Source organism: Hippocampus bargibanti, linkage group LG02, assembly GCF_051943395.1.
Source record: "Hippocampus bargibanti isolate YZ-2025 linkage group LG02, ASM5194339v1, whole genome shotgun sequence".
NCBI classification, from domain to species: domain Eukaryota; kingdom Metazoa; phylum Chordata; class Actinopteri; order Syngnathiformes; family Syngnathidae; genus Hippocampus; species Hippocampus bargibanti.
In genome coordinates this window covers 19941334-19958323 of record NC_142735.1, presented here as the reverse complement: position 1 = coordinate 19958323, position 16990 = coordinate 19941334, and the positions used below count along the sequence as shown (strand labels likewise).

The 16990-nt window shown below is 41.8% G+C and overlaps 1 protein-coding gene across 2 annotated transcripts in view; it reads left to right on the top strand.

Annotated features, from left to right (window-relative positions):
* LOC148901829 (protocadherin-1-like) overlaps positions 1-16990 on the top strand; it is a 192239-nt gene that overhangs the window by 129758 nt on the left and 45491 nt on the right. Inside the window, exon 5 of one of the 2 annotated variants that reach the window (XM_088989874.1) lies at positions 781-8168. The exons of the other annotated variant lie outside the window; for it this stretch is intronic. Coding sequence (XP_088846000.1) covers positions 781-1220 — 440 coding nt within the window. The 3' untranslated portion in view covers positions 1221-8168. Of the gene's footprint in view, positions 1-780; positions 8169-16990 lie in introns of those variants that run through there. 2 annotated transcript variants of the gene reach the window in all.

The window sequence follows — 16990 nt, the reverse complement described above, 5'->3', positions numbered from 1 at the left end:
AACACTTTCGGCAGCCACTTTGTTGTATGAAGCAGTTCTAGATGGAAGAGGAGATGATCAAAGCATCATTTTCACCAGTGGATCAGGGACGTCATGGTGGAATGTGCACATCTGCTGTAAGCTAAATGAACACGAAGCTGAAGCATCCAATGTCGAAAAGAGACTGTCTCACATTTCCTGTCCCACGTCAATCCGCTTCAATTCCACGACGCGACAGTTCCACATATATTTTTAAAAATACCTAACTGAAATAAAAGGTTTCTTCATTTTGCATACGCAACGCGACCCCCTTGTCAACAAGACTGAGATGGTGCACTTCTAATTCCCGCACATTTGTGTTGAAATATACATGAAAGAAATGTGCAGTACAGCTACGATGCATACATTGTGGCATTAAAGCGTGAAGAAAGTGTTTCATGCCTTGCATTATTTTAAAGAATCCTATTGGCACAGGATCAACGCCGCCCCCTATAAAAAAACATTATAATTAAACCTCTGTATTTTTTAATAAACTTGTGAGGAAAAAAAAAACATCAATGTTTGCCACACAGTACCTTGGTGTTTTTAATCTTGGGCACGTCCTGGAGAATGCCCAATGGATGTGCGCATATCCCATTTTTTAATCTTGTGCACCCCCTAAAGGTCATTGCCCTTGGGGACATTTTTTTATAAAAAAAAGTTAATTAAAGTTTGTTTTCAGGTGGTTGTTTTTGTTGTTGTCGTGCCAACGGGACTTATTGAGTGTGTGTTGTGTTTTGTGTTACCTCCTCCTCACTGCAGATTTGAGGCCCCTCCCTGATGTGGCCATGACGGGCAACTGCACACGTGAGTGCACCGAGTTCGGACATTCGGACTCGTGCTGGATGCCGGGCCAACCATCGCCCAACCGCAAGGGGTCCAAGGGAGCCACCATCCCCCCCAAGCTGTCCACCTTCGTGCCTTACCAGGAGATGGACGCCGCCCGTGACCCACCGCCCCCGCCGCCTGTGGCCAACGGCAGCCCCAAGCCCGTCCCTGTGGAGGAGCGGGGCGTGGGCGGGGGTCGGGTGGCTAACATGCGCTTTATGACACCCTACAGCAGTGCCTACCCACTGGGGGCCACTGGGCAGACCCCCGCCAAAGACTGCGGCCTGGAGGAGATCCCCCTCAGCCAGGCGGTGGAGTTCCACTCAGCCACCACCCCCACTGGCCACGCCGCCAAGAGGGAGATCTATCTGTGAGGGAGGCCTGCGCACCCAGTTGACGCTGCTCGCCAGAACATCTCACCCTTCAAACACCTCATCAACCCTCGAACACCTCCCTGCCCCACCCATACACATCACCATGACATCACTTCCCTAAACACCAGGCTCCGAAAAACCTCCCTCAGTAGATCACCACCCTACCCGACACACCTTCTGAGATTTCCAAACACATCATCCGAATGCCTCACCACAACCCCAACCACATCCCTGTCCCATTAAACCTTTTACTCTCCCATCCGACTCCTCAACCACTAGACCACCCCTTGTAACACATCACCGGGCCATCAAACGTCACATCTTACTCAGCCCCCAACCAACTCCCGCAGTACCTTACCGTAACTTTCACATCTTCTCTGCCCTAATGAACACATTGCATTACCACACACCTCATTTCACCTGCAAGTGGCTCATCTTCCTCTCAAAAACATCTCACTTCCCTCCGCTATCTCACTTGATACCTCTCCGCTTCCCATATACAGCTCACCAGGCCCCAAAACAACCCCATACCCTCCCATCCACAAATCCTAGGCACCCCATGGAGAGTGCCCAATAGGGGTGAGCAATCCCACTTCCAACTGCTTCAACGTCAGTAAATCAGCACTGCCCTATCTGTTGCCCCAAACACCTCACTGCCCCATTAAACTCCTGACTGTCCCATCCCAACACATGAGTGCCCCCAAACACTTCACTAAACAGCTTCTATGTCTCCAAGACATAGGAGACAAAATTTGATCCCTGCCGGATCAAATACCTTCAGGACATATCCTGGCCAATGTCCTAAAACCCTCATGGGCCCGTCTGAACTACCTTCCCACCCCTAACAATCTATTTTCGAGCGCCTCTCCAGCCCTTGAACACCTCACCTGTGCCTGACTGTGTTCCATCACAGTCTCCTTTATCCCTGCTTCCCTGACGTTCATTGCTCTAGGACCCTCCCACATGGCTTTGTGCTAGCCAATCAGCTGTAAATGAAAAAAAATGGAAGGAATGTAAACAAAAACAATGCTTTGTGTCTTTTTTTCTTTTCACCACCCTTTCCCCACACCTCCTCCAGTGGACTTTGTTGTAAATCATTTTGCAGTATTCTGTGTGAAACTATCTAGCCTGACTTTGGACTTCTTTATTTTGATTTTTTGGGGGGAACAATTTGCCCACAACCATTCTGGACATCAAACAACCTGGCCTGTTTTTTTCCCTTGATGTTGGGATTTTTTTTTCCAGGATGTTTGACTTGTTTACACATGGTGGGAATATTTTTCTCCCAGTTTCTTCATGTAAATATGGCAACGCTCACGTGACGTCACACCACGGGACTGACGAGTTTTGCATGTACAGAACCTTCTAGGATTATTATTATTGTTATTATTATTATTATTATTATTATTATTATTATCATTATTATTATTATTACTATTTTTTTTTCCTTTTTGGGTTAGGGGATTTTTTTCCCTTCACTTCAAGATCCCAACAGAGTCGTGATGGCGCAACACTTGTGAATTTGTGAAATAATCCACATGCGCAAAGTGGAAGTCCAAACTGAAATTCTCAGCGTTGCCGTCGTCATCATTATCATCATCATCATCATCATGAGAGCTGAAGGTTGCAATATGTTTTTTTCTTGATTGTTGTTTTCGTCCGGATGAAATGTACACGGTACAAATTTTGTATTTAAATCAGCACCAATGTTCAAGTTGAATTCAATTTAAATTATAAGCACTAAGAACCACAGTTTCATCCTGAGGAGCAAGAAAGATGAAAGGAAGTGTCGTAGTAGCGCCCTTTTAGGATTGAAATGGTCACTTATTTTCCTCACTATTTACAGCATTATTACTATGACCACTGCTTTGTTTATGTTTATTTATTTGTCACCTAATATGTGTTTATCACGCCAATGATGTAGTTGGCCATGTTTTGTTTGATTTTCATCCCTGTTTTGTTTGATTGGGCCATTTCCAGTTGCGTTAATTTCAAAAGTAGGTTGTGAAGTACTACAGTGATACCTCGGCTTACGAGTGCTTTAGCTTAAAAACTTTTCATCTAACGGACATTAAATTTGCAAGAATACAATCTTGGCATACAAAATAGTTTTCAGCAAACGAACCAAACCACACGGAGCGCCATGGTGGTTGGCGGACTAGTTTTCGGTGGAAGAACACCAAATCATACGGTCGAGCAGCTCCACGGTGGCTGGCGGACTAGTTTACCACACCCCCTTTGACATGGTTTGTTATCGAGTGGAATACTTTTGCTATTATGGGACCGAAAAAGACCTCACCACAGGCTACTGTTAAGCCAAAGAGGACACGAAAGAGGCAGCAGAAGAAGGTGATCATAGAAAAACACCAACAAGGTGTGCGTTTGTGTGACTTAGCTGTCCCAGTACAATTACGACCATTGCTACCATCCATGACAACTGCCATCACAAAGGTAAATATACAGTACAGTTTATTTCTTTAATTACAATACAATAGCACATTTATTATTCATAAAATAAGGTATATTTTGTGTAGTTTTAAGGCTTATTTAGTAGAAAATTATGTTTTATGGGGACCTGAGAATGGATTATTCTCATTTTTAATGGTTTCTTATGGGAAATAAATGCTTAGCAGACGAACATTTCGCTTACACACACTTTCTGGGAACCAATTAAGTTCCTGAGCTGAGGTATAACTGTATTTCCATTTCAATGATTAACACATGCTTCTGCCTTCCTCCGCCTCCTCTTTTCATCTTTCCTCTCGACCTGGCCGTCAGGAATCAGGTCATTTTTTCTTCTTTCCGCGCCTCCCGTGCGGCCGGCGTGTTTTTGCTGCGTGAAGTAAAGATGGAGGACCGAGGTTACGCTTACTCTTTGCCACCAATTAACCTCCGCTGACCCTAAGTGGCCTTTTGCCGCCTCTGTTGGTTTTGAGTGTGTGTCTGTGTGTGGTGCGTTCACGTGTGTGTGCGTGTGACTGAGGGAGAGATAGAGAGAGAAAAAAAAGAGTCTAGTTCATTTCTTAAAGGATAAAAGGAGCGTAACAAATTCTTTTTAAGTCTTAATGTGAGACTTTTTGACCCTCAAAAGACAAAAAATAAATAAAAAAGATTTTCACTTCCCTTCTTTTATTTATTATCCCGCCAGAACCCAGGGGGAAAAAAAACCCTGCCGTCTCTGGCCTATAAACTACAAACAGCTCCAAATTTTTTGATGTTTGAATTTTGTTTGGCATGTTTATCATAGACCCCTGAAAATACATGTTTCAAGATACTACGCCAATAAGGCAGCGAGTATGTCGTTTTGCTTCAAAATGTCTTTTGAAGCAAATATTAAGTCCACACTTGTCGCTTAACTTGGCAACTTGAAATTTGGTAGGCCAGTCATTCATGAATATATCCACAAAAAAAAACAAAAACAAACAAACAAAGAAAAACCTTTAAAGGACAACCGACGTCTCCGGACAAGTTTTGTCCATAATTTGTAAAATGGCTTCAAACGACTTTTACTGAGTGTATTTTACAAAGTTTCCACCGCATATAGCTATATTTTACGTTTTAAGACTCGCGCTGAATATTCCGGAAGTCTTGTTTCTGAGTTGGTGACGAGTCCGTACGTGACGGTACTGAAGGAACGCCCCTGACCAAAAAACAGGACACATTGTGGCAGTCCTTCCATCACGTCAATGCATTTTGCTGTGCTTGTTTGGTCTGAAAACGTCATGTTGCACCAAAAAGAGCCAGAAGAGGGCGACCAAGCTCCATGTAAGGAATTTATCAGCCTGTGGAAACCGGCTGATTAATTCCTCAAAGGGAGCTTGGTCGCATTGCAGTCCAGATGCCTCAAAATGACACGGAAGGACTTCTTTAATCAATTGCAAACATGTATGCTTTCCTCTTCAGAACTATTTGAATCATATTCAAAACTGGATGTGTAACAGGAAAGCATATTCTCCGAATCTGAAGCCATTGTTTTGATTCACTAGCAATGCAAGACGTCATGGCGTGACGTCCCAAACTGGGGGCGGAACTTTCTGAAAATGCCCAATTCGCAGCTCAATTTTTTTGCAGATTTTGGACACTTTAAGTCATTTTTATTGGTGTTTTGCATTTGAATAAAAATATCCTTTTGGGTATTTTAGATGCTATAAAAAAATGTTCTGATGTCAGTTAAGAAACAAAAAGTGACGTCGGTTGTCCTTTAAAGGGACAACCGACTGATGGGAAACTCTGAGACATCCAAAAACTAGAACTTTTAAAATGTGCTCTTTTTCATTCATTATTTGGTGATCATACATGTTGTACAGCTTATTTTTCACCAATACCCCCCCTCCCCCAGGAAGAAACAGTTTATGAACCTAATAGCTAACTTGCCCACAATATATATTAGTATGGTGTTGTAAAGAATACAACAAAATAATTATCATCAAAATGAGAACTTTTTTTTAGTGTATATTTTCAAATTGTTGAAAATTAATTAGGCATCTATGTTCGTAGGCTAAGCTGCAAGTAAAAAAATGGTTTGGTCTCCATGTTTGCGCTGATTGCTAACATGTAATTAGAAAAAAATTAAACATTGATGAATTATTAATTGTATTTTGAAACACAGAACACAATGTTGATCCCTTCAGCTCTCATCACCCGTCGAAAGTGACATTGGGAACAAATTCAAGCCAATACCAAACTTTTCTTCTCGCAAACACAACATGCTAATGCTAACACATAGCAGTCTTTCATTCATGCCGCCGGGTGCCTTGTGGAGCACATACAACACGAGTGGTGAGAGTCAGAATCTTTCAGTTTTTGGAAACGAGGGAAGTCGGGTTTGACCTGAATTTTTTTTTTTTTAGCATTTTTAAAGAAGGAAAAGAAACTGTTTCTACAGTTTGTTCAAGCATTTTCTATTCCAAAGGAAAAGCGGACAATTTGACATTAAAATTAGAAATATTTCTATTCAGTTGAGTGATAAGCGTGACTCCTTCCATAATTACTTTTTTTTAACTGAGTATGATAATTATGAGCATAAAATAAGCAGACTTTATCAATATGAAATCGTTTTTTTTGGCTGGCATATTTTTCTGGTGTGATCAGTCACTGCTTTTCCTGTACCACTATGTGCTCAATGCTTTTATTTATCTTGTTTTACTTTTATCTTTTTTAACAAAACATTTGTGAGCGGGGACACTGTGTTTTTATATTTCCGAACTCCATCTGCCATTCTATCTGAAGGCAACCACTAACCGCAAACAGTCTGGAAACTTCAAACGTCCATTGTCGAATATCGGGAAGTTGATGATGACGGTTTCATTCAAAATGATCAAATGTTAATAATTTGGGACACTTACTGATTGTTTCATCAGAACGTTTTAGCCATTAATTGAAGTATTTGTCCTTCAATGTGTTTAGAGTGACAAAATTATGTAAAAAAGTATGTAAAGTCAAAATGATTCAAGCCACAAAAAAAAGAAATTGACAACAAAAAAAGTGAAGCATATGAGGTCATATTTCCGAGGAAATATCTTTTTTTTTTTCTTATTCATAACAGTAAATCTTTCAATATATTTAAATAAAGTGCGTATTTTATTGAGTTTTCTTTATTGTAATGTTTAAAAAAAGTGAAGTGTAATTGTGAAGTCGCGAAAAAGTGGTTATTGCAGTCTCATCTTTGGAATGAATGAGGCAACTAAAACAAATTAATGTTCCTGGAATCTAATGAATAAAAAAGAAACTAAACAGGAATGTTTGAAAAATTCCATCATCTTGTAAATTGGACAAAAATGTTATTCATTAATACAATACAATACAATACAATACAATACAATACAATACATAATGATTTGTATAATACCATATTTGTTAATTGAAATTTAAAATCAGAGAGCGTAACAAGTTGATGTGATAATTGTGTAAAATTGGATCAACATGATCTTAATGTTGGAAAATGACAAAAAAATGACGTCGAACATACTGTATGAGAAGCGTTAATATATGACATAATCCCAGATAATTCTTGCCTATTTCAAAAAACCCTTTTTTTTAATGAAAAAAAAAATCAACTGCCATCATTTGTATCGAAAAAAACCTATTTGCCACAGTACAATAATTACAATAATTCAAAAAAGGTATTTGGAACATTCATTTTTTAGGATCAATTAACCTGACTTATTATTATTATTATTTATATTATATATAGATAGCCTGACCATATTCCCATTCTGTAAAAAAAACAAAAAGTGCAAATGAATGTTTTCAATTTATTATTCTAGGTCATGATTAAAAAAAAAGAAGATTTAAAAATATTTTTCCAAGGTGTCAGTTTATCCGAATTAAAAAAAAAAAAAAAAAAATTTATAACGTAAATATTGTGTAGATCGCAAATGTGATTTCTTGTTAATTTGTTGTGACCTCACAAATTATTTATGTCAAAGTAATTAACGCTGCTGGAGCACAAAATCGACGTACACTTGATGCAAAAATAACAACAAAAACCTGCAAGAAGTGCAGATTACCACTAAAAATGTGTTTTTAAAAATATTTCAGATTGGAAAAAAAAAGATAATTTTGTCGATCACTTTTTAAAAGAGGATATTTTTTAAATGCCAAACACTAGCCTATTTTCTTTTAACATATTATCTGGCATAGGATTTTTGGGCTAACACGATAACTTGTGTAATTTGTAATATTTTTTTTGTACCCGTTTGATGTACACAACAAGACAAATAAATAAATACAAATATGGCAGCAGCAACAATGAGGCTCCCAACTTCGAAGCGGAATACATTTTCTTTTTCCGAATTGTAGAGAAGAATCCCGTCCATGATTGTACACTTGCTATGAGTCGGTTAATATTTCTATAGAAACAATGCTAGTGATGCCTTGTTTTTTGTACAGTTTTATGTACATGCAGTTGTTTTTTTTTTTTTTGTTCTTCGTTTTTTCTTTTTCTGATCAAATGACAAATATATATATATATATATATATATATATATATATATATATATATATATATATATATATATATATATATATATATATATATATATATATATAAACTATCTTGTATCTATAATTGAAGTATGTGAAGGAAACGTGGCGCGTGGGTTCGTCCGATGTTTGTCGGCTCGCGTAGGCTTGCCGCGTTGCTCGTCAAATTTTCATTTTTATGTTTTTTTAAACTGTTTTTTAAAGACGTTATAGCAGTGTCTGTTTGATTATTATTATTTTTTGTCCATCCGCATGTTTGACTTTGGAATCAATGTCAGTGCTTCTTTTTTGGGGGATTTTTTCAATGAGCAAATCAAAGAAATGATGACAAGTAATTACTTCTTCCTCATAGCTTTACAATAAAATACATTCAGTCTATCTGTGGCGCCACCTGGTCTGATTCGGGACTTGGAATTCATAATCAAATGAATTCATCCTTTATTGCACCCAGTAACTTGATAACGTGAGAAGCTGTTCACTCGAGTAAACATTGTCCCTCAATCATTGTTCATTCATTTTGTTTAAATTTTGAATTTAATTCATGTATCCTAACATTGCAATTCAATTTCCCTTGCCTTACAAATTAATTGGTTCCCAGACAGATTGTGTAAGGCGAAAAGTGTGTGTCTCAAAAATTAATTTCCCATGGGAAACCGTTAAAATGAGAATAATCCGTTCCCAGGTCCCCATAAAACATCATTTTCTACTTTCTAATTTTCTGAGCCTTAAAACTACACAAAATATACCTTATTTTATGTATAATAAATGTGCTATAGTATTATTATTAAAGCAATAAACTGTACTGTACAATAAAGTCATTTACTTACCTTTGTGATGGTCGTGAATGGCTTGATGGAATGGAGTGACCGGTTTCCTCAGCATGGAACACTTGATGAGGAACATAGGCTTCTTCCACCATCTTGAGGAATGGTCCCTTGTAGGTGCTTTATATGTGATAATTGTATCTAGTTCATCAATTGTGATCTGTATAGCTGGGTTAATAGCTTTTTGCAACAAGTGTACAGATGACTTGTGCGGGTCATTTGTGGAGCCTGATTGATAGGATATTTAACCTTCCAGTCTACACTCTGCTTTTGAACCAAAGGTGAAATGGGTCCAAATTTCACTGTTTTCTCTCTCTGTCTGCCTGTCTCTTCAATGTTTACCTTCCCCCTCCCTACACTGCTGGGTTCTTGACCAATCACGTGACTTTAACCGAAGACGCCATTTTGTTTTTTGGAGAACGGCCTCACTCTCTCTCTGTCTATAACCCCAGCGGCAGAGTTATGGAAGAAAGAGGAAAGGAATGTAAGAAGTAGAAAAAGAAAATACAGGAGCTGTTGGAAAGGCAGCCACTCTCGCAGCGCCATCTTGAAATAAAAAAAAAAACACAAAAAAACAATATGACAGCACAAAGACACATTCAATCTGCAGCACTTTCCGCACCCTCTTTGTCGCAAGAAGCAGTTCTAGATGAAAGAGGAGAGGATCAAAGCGTCCTTTTCATCAGTTATGGTGAAATGTGCACGCCTGCTACAAGCTCAATGTTGAAAGCAAACACGCAGCTCTAGCATCCATTGACTAAAGAGATTGTCTCACATCTGTCCCACGTAAATCCACTTCAATTCCAAGCCGCAACTGTTCCACATGCGCATCGGCGCTCTGCGCTGACGCTCCTTTCTTCTCCTCAAGCCATGCATCCATCCAGCCGGAGACTGTCCAAGAGCACCAACCTTTCCGCTGAACAAAGCGGGGCAGTGAAAATACTCCCCATGAAAGGCATAAAAAAGCACAATCGCTTCAGAACTGTCCAGCGATGACAATCAAATGGCTCTGATATTCCTCCGAATAAAATATTCACCTTTTAATCAATCCAGCCATTTTTCCATATCCATTGTGACTTTTTTTTGTCTGCCTTTCTTTCATTTATTTCATATTATATTTTGTTTTTCAAACTTTCATATGATTGTTTCTTTGTCCAAATCTTAACCTGTCTTCATTCCATTCATCCTTCAATGCATCCGTCTTTCATTATGATATTTTTTTGTCAGTGAGTATTTTTGTCACTTATTAGCTTTTCCATCTTTTGAAACTTTTATTATATTGTCATGGACTTCCTCTTCTTCATCTAACACACACACACACACACACACACACACACACACACACACACACACACACACACACACATTCTTTCTTTGATGGAGTGAGGAAGAAAACGTACTTGAAGCACATCAGATCATCTCAGCCAAAATCAATACCATCATTGATCGGTTTAGAGGACTCTCGCGCGCACACACAAGCACACACACAGACACACGTAGACACACATGACTGATTGTTGACTTAAACTCATGTCACCTGATGACACAAATAAGTCATCAAGGGACAAGGCCGCTCGGCATCGTCCATGCTGTCGCGACGTCTTCCCATGTTAATTAGTGTGTTGCTGATTAGCGGCTGACTAAAAATAGTCGCAGCGAGCGAGTGAGGTGATGTGGGTCAGTGCGACCGCCTTTATCCTCTTTTCACTCACCCCCACGCGAAACTTTCAAGCTGGAGCCATGTCATGTCATTTTAAAATTTTGCAGTGCAGATTGTGTCTATAGTGAAGCAGCATGTGGCTTGTCACGCCCAATCAAGCCATACAAGTACAGTGGGGCCTTGGCTTACGAACTTAATTGTGTCACGTTTTGCGAGGTGGTGGTGGCGGGTTCGGATCCCAAAAAGCAGGCAGGAGGGAGCAGGAGGTTGTTTGACAAATTGTATTAAAATAAAGGTCAGCAGTAACAAAATGTAAAACATCAGAATGAACTGAATGGAAAAAATACAAAGTAGCAAAAGAAGACCAAAAGTAAAAGCCCGCCAAGGTTAAACAAACACGTACACGATGCATGCTGCAACCAAGCGGCAAACAAACAATGAATCGGCACTGGATGATCGTGCCAGGTGTCCTTTAAGTGTCATTGATTATAACGACCAGCACCTGCGAGGCTGCCGACAGGGCTGACGTCGCTACCCGCTGTTCGCCAATCTGATCGGGACGACCAGCACCTGTGAGGTGTAGGCGGGGGCGACAGCGCCCCCCGTTGGTCGTCAACCAGATCATGACAGTACCCCCCCTTCAAGGGGCTGCTTCCAGAAGTCCCAACAGTCTCCCAAAAAGGTCCACTCGCCAGGGAACGGTCGGTGGAGAGGGCAACCGCTGCCTCTCCAGCATACGACGGGCGGCGGCCTGATGGGAACGGGACTCGGCCTGGGGTGGACGAAGACGCGGCACGGATCGTCGTGGGCGTGAGTGCGATCCCTCTCGCACGTTCACGCGACGGCGCTGGCTCTGCGTGGACGTCGAACTGCCAGGCGCAGAATGGCACCCCGTACGACCGTATGGGACCAGGTCTCGGCCGGACGCCGACGTGGGCGTGAACTGCCCGGCTCCGGGGGAACGAGACCAGTCCAGAGCCGCTCCGGGATCCAGCGGTGAGTGGGGTCTCGGACTGACATTGACTCGGACGTTGCACGGCTCGTCGTGGATGAGACTCAATTCGTCATGCACGACGACAGCGTGGCTGGACGTGGGCGTGCAATGCCAGTCACCCAGGGTCACCCTGGACGGCCACCTGGAAGGAGGTCTCGGCCGGACGTTTACGTGGACGTTGCGGCTCGTCGAGTGACGCGATTCAAACGCGACGAGGCTTGCGCTAACGTGGACGTAGCATTGCCAGGCACAGGGTGGAAATGAGACGGGTCAGATGTACCTGCGGGATCCGATGGTAGGCCGATTCATTCTGTCACGTTTTGCGAGGTGGTGATGGCGGGTTCGGATCCCAAAAAGCAGGCAGGAGGGAGCAGGAGGTTGTTTGACAAATTGTATTAAAATAAAGTCAGCAGGAACAAAATGTAAAACATCAAAATGATCTGAATGGAAAAAATACAAAGTAGCAAAAGAAGACCAAAAGTAAAAGCCCGCCAAGGTTAAACAAACACGTACACGATGCATGCTGCAACCAAGCAGCAAACAAACAATGAATCGGCACCGGATGATCGTGCCAGGTGTCCTTTTAAGTGTCATTGATTTTAACGACCAGCACCTGCGAGGCTGCCGGCAGGGCTGACGTCTCTACCCGCTGGTCGCCAATCTGATCGGGACGACCAGCACCTGTGCAGGTGCAGGCGGGGCCGACAGCGTCCCCCATTGGTCGCCAACCAGATCATGACAGTACCCCCCCTTCAAGGGGCTGCTTCCAGAAGTCCCAACAGTCTCCCAAAAGGTCCACTCGCCAGGGAACGGTCGGTGGAGATGGCAACCGCCGCCTCTCCAACACACGACGGGCGGCGGCCTGATGGGAACGGGACTCGGCCTGGGGTGGACGAAGACGCGGCACGGATCGTCGTGGGCGTGAGTGCGATCCCTCTCGCACGGTCACGCGACGGCGCATGGCTCTGCGTGGACGTCGAACTGCCAGGCGCAGAATGGCACCCCGTACGGCCGTATGGGACCAGGTCTCGGCCGGACGCCGACGTGGACGTGAACTGCCCGGCTCCGGGGGAACGAGACCAGTCCAGAGCCGCTCCGGGATCCAGCGGTGAGTGGGGTCTCGGACTGACGTTGACGCGGACGTTGCACGGCTCGTCGTGGATGAGACTCAATTCGTCATGCACGACGACAGCGTGGCTGGACGTGGGCGTGCAATGCCAGTCACCCAGTTTCACCCTGGACGGCCACCTGGAAGGAGGTCTCGGCCGGGCGTTTACGTGGACGTTGCGGCTCGTCGAGTGACGCGATTCAAACGCGACGAGGCTTGAGCTAACGTGGACGTAGCATAGCCAGGCACAGGGTGGAAATGAGACGGGTCCGATGTACCTGCGGGATCCGATAGTTGGCCGATTCATTCTGTCACGTTTTGCGAGGTGGTGATGGCGGGTTCGGATCCCAAAACGCCGGCAGGAGGGAGCAGGAGGTTGTTTGACAAATTTGTATTAAAATAAAGTCAGCAGGAACTAAATGTAAAACATCAAAATGATCTGAATGGAAAAAATACAAAGTAGCAAAAGAAGACCAAAAGTAAAAGCCCGCCAAGGTTAAACAAACACGTACACGATGCATGCTGCAACCAAGCAGCAAACAAACAATGAATCGGCACCGGATGATCGTGCCAGGTGTCCTTTTAAGTGTCATTGATTTTAACGACCAGCACCTGTGAGGCTGCCGGCAGGGCTGACGTCTCTACCCGCTGGTCGCCAATCTGATCGGGACGACCAGCACCTGTGCAGGTGCAGGCGGGGCCGACAGCGTCCCCCATTGGTCGCCAACCAGATCATGACAAATTGGTTCCCAGACAGAGTGTGTAAGGCGAAAAGTGTGTTTCCCAAAAATTAATTTCCCATAGGAAACCATTAAAATGAGAATAATACATTCCCAGGCCTCCATAAAATATGATTTTCAACTAAATAAGCCTTAAAACTACACACAATATACCTTATTCTATGTATAATAAATGTGCTATTGTATTGTAATGAAATAAATACACTGCACTGTATAATAAAGTCATTTTATTTCCATTTGTGATGGTCATTGATGGCTCTTAATTGACACCTGTTGCTTTCTGACTTGTAAGGTCTGACGAAACTGAGGCATAACATTATCATTCATCATGTTGATTCTCATAGCCACAGTCTTTTCTGGATGGAACTGTTCAATAAAAGACTGCACATCATTCCACTCAGCCAACATTGCCTTGATGCTCTCATTTGATGCTGCAGCCATCTCCTCCTCCTCACCCTCAGATGACAACTCCTGAATGGCTTGCTTCTGCTTGTCCTCTTGAAGGCAAATCAAATCCTCTGTGTTGAGGACCTCATTATGGTCAGCAACAAGCTCATTGATGTCATCTGCATCCACTTTGAGTCCCGTAGGTGCTGGCAGAAATTTTATTACAACAAAAGGCGCGGGTGCGATGATTCCACGGACCCGGAATAACGCAACAAAAGAAACCAAAAAGGGTACAGCGAGTAGACAAGCAGGGGCGATCCGTCCAGCCTATCAAGCTAGGCAAACTAAAATGGCACACGGGGGTGAAAAGGGTCGCGATCCCGGAAAGCAACAAACTAACGGGATCGCGGCAAACAATCCCCTCAGGCGAAGCAAACACTTGTGCTGGGAAGTCCAGGACACTGGCGAGGCGCGAGGCGTCATAATCATCCGGCGCTGGTGACAGCGACTCGTTTAAATGTCGCAGTGTCATGATTAGGGCATTGACAGCAGCTGGCGAAGGTTGGGAGCGGCTGTCCCGCCCCAGGTGTCAACTCGCACGTGACAAGTTTGGTGTCATTAGTCACGTGAAGTAAATAATCAAGTAAATAAATACTTTGTGTAAAGCTTTGTTGTGAAGGATGGTAGCAATAGTGGACTTAGCATATCGGTGCCGGGCCGCTAAATCAGACAAACACACACCTCGTTCATGTTTCTCAATGATCTCCTTCTTCTCCTCGACTGTAATTTTGTTTTGTGTCTTCTTCGGCTGAACACGAGCCTTTGGTGGGGTCTTTTTTCGGTCCCATAACAGCAAAAGTATCGTTGAAGACGATCGACGTGTGCACTCATAGAAAGGGGGTGTGGAAAGGTTGGCCGGCTTGGGCGCTGTTCGGTTGTGTGCTTTGGTGTTCATTCGCTGAAGATTACTCCGCCAGCCGTGGTGGGGCGGCGCTGCGTGTGTATCCCCAAAAGTAGCCCTTAATCCAAGGTTTAATTTTCATAAATTTAATGTAAACCCAAAATTTTGTAACGCAAATTTACAAACATAAACAAAAATATAATCAAGGACCATGAGAAATAAAACAAATAATGATAATAATACATACTTAATAATAGTTAATATATTACATATTGAACAATTCAATTGTTCAAAGCAATAGCAGGATTAAACAATATACATTTAAAATACAGTAAAGTCTCGTTATATCGATATTCTCGGGAGTCGGAAAAAATATCGATATAACCGGACTATCGATATATCCGATCCTGCGGCATGTAAATTTTCTCCTTGCGTTCATAGAAATAGTATCGTAATAAGCAGTACTATCAATATAACGAGACTTATTGTACATACAATTTTTCAATATAATTACCTTTGATAATAACATTCGCCCCTAACAAAATATGACATATTTTGGACAATGATTTCTTATGTTATTTTATGTCATTTTTCCTATAAAAGCTTGTGCAATACGCAGTGCACCATGAAATATTTACAGCTTAAATTTCGGATAGGCAACCTAAACCATTATTGATAAACATCACAAAATATGATTAGATTACATTATTATTGTTATTATTGTCATTATTATTAAAAATTGTGAGAGAAAGATTGAGGGCAGATTTGAAACTGCTCGATATAAATACATTGAAAAAATACTTGTTGACCACTGTATTTATCTAGAATATCACAAATGAAAATTAGCTAAATATATTTATTGATCCATTAATCTCCACAATAAATGATGGATTTCAATACATTTTAAAACTCATATTTACTCTTGGTTGGGGCGGGCGCAGGCAAAGACATTTGTCAATGTTGGTGCTTGTTGGCAGTCTAATGCCGACTCGTAAATAACTTTTGCCGTTCCGATTTTGAAAGTAATTATAATGGCTGCCTACTTGCTTGTTGACAATGTCAGTTTGCAAACACGCTTGATAATCTCTCCAAAGGAACAATGCAATAAAAAATCAGTGGATATCATATGTCAAGTCAACTTTAATATCCATGAAATGTAAACATGAGCAAAATTGTCCACCAAATAGATTGAAGATAACTTTGTGGAATGGCTTTGAAGTGCACGACTGAACCAAAAACAATAAAGTCTTCGTGGCATGGAAACGTCTTTTAAGGCCAAGCATGCCACTCTCAGGTGTTGACGGAAGCATTTTGTTAGCATCTCCTTGCTAAACAAGGCTTTTGGCTTCCCACAAAGATGGGTCGCGTCATTCAAACAGAAACACAGAGTGGAGAACCCGCTGGGATGTCTTCTCAACGCATTCAGAATCACCCCAAGGCCATGAAGGGACTCATTAATATCCTCATGAATATTCACGCTGGAAAACGGAGGCAAACTAACCATCAAACTATTAGCATTGCAACATTAGCACATGAGCCCCATGTATCCCCAACGAATATACTTGTTAAAACCCAATTTTAAAAATTTAACCATAGTTTAAGACTAATTTGAATGCCTAACTTGATCTTAAAACCCTCAGAATAGTCTGAAACTATACTTTGTAAACCAAACCCTCGTTTTTTAACCTACTTTAAGCCTCATCCCCCATTCAAAAGCTCTATTTTGCAAACCTAACCATAGTTTAGTACTGTAGTATGAAATACTACCTATGTTTTAAAACCCTAATCACCGCTTAAACCCCTTCTTTGTAAAATGAACCCTACTTTGAAACCCTGCTTCGATTTTCCGAAGATCTTTTTCAACTCAGTTACAGCCAGACGATGTGCAAAAATGTGTCCACTCCAGTGCTAAGGCTTTTGTAATTTTTAATTTAAAACTCTACTTTTGAAGCTAAACACAACATTATAACTTAAAACCTAGTTAAAATCCCCATGTTTCAAACACCAATTTGAAACCCCAACTCTACTGTAAAACCTGAGGTCACAAACACTACTTTGAACTGCTAACCCTTGTTTACAACCCTATTTTAAAACTGTAACCCAATTTATGAGTCCTGCTTGGAAACCATATTCATACTTTCAAACCCAAACTATAGTTTGAAACCCTGACTT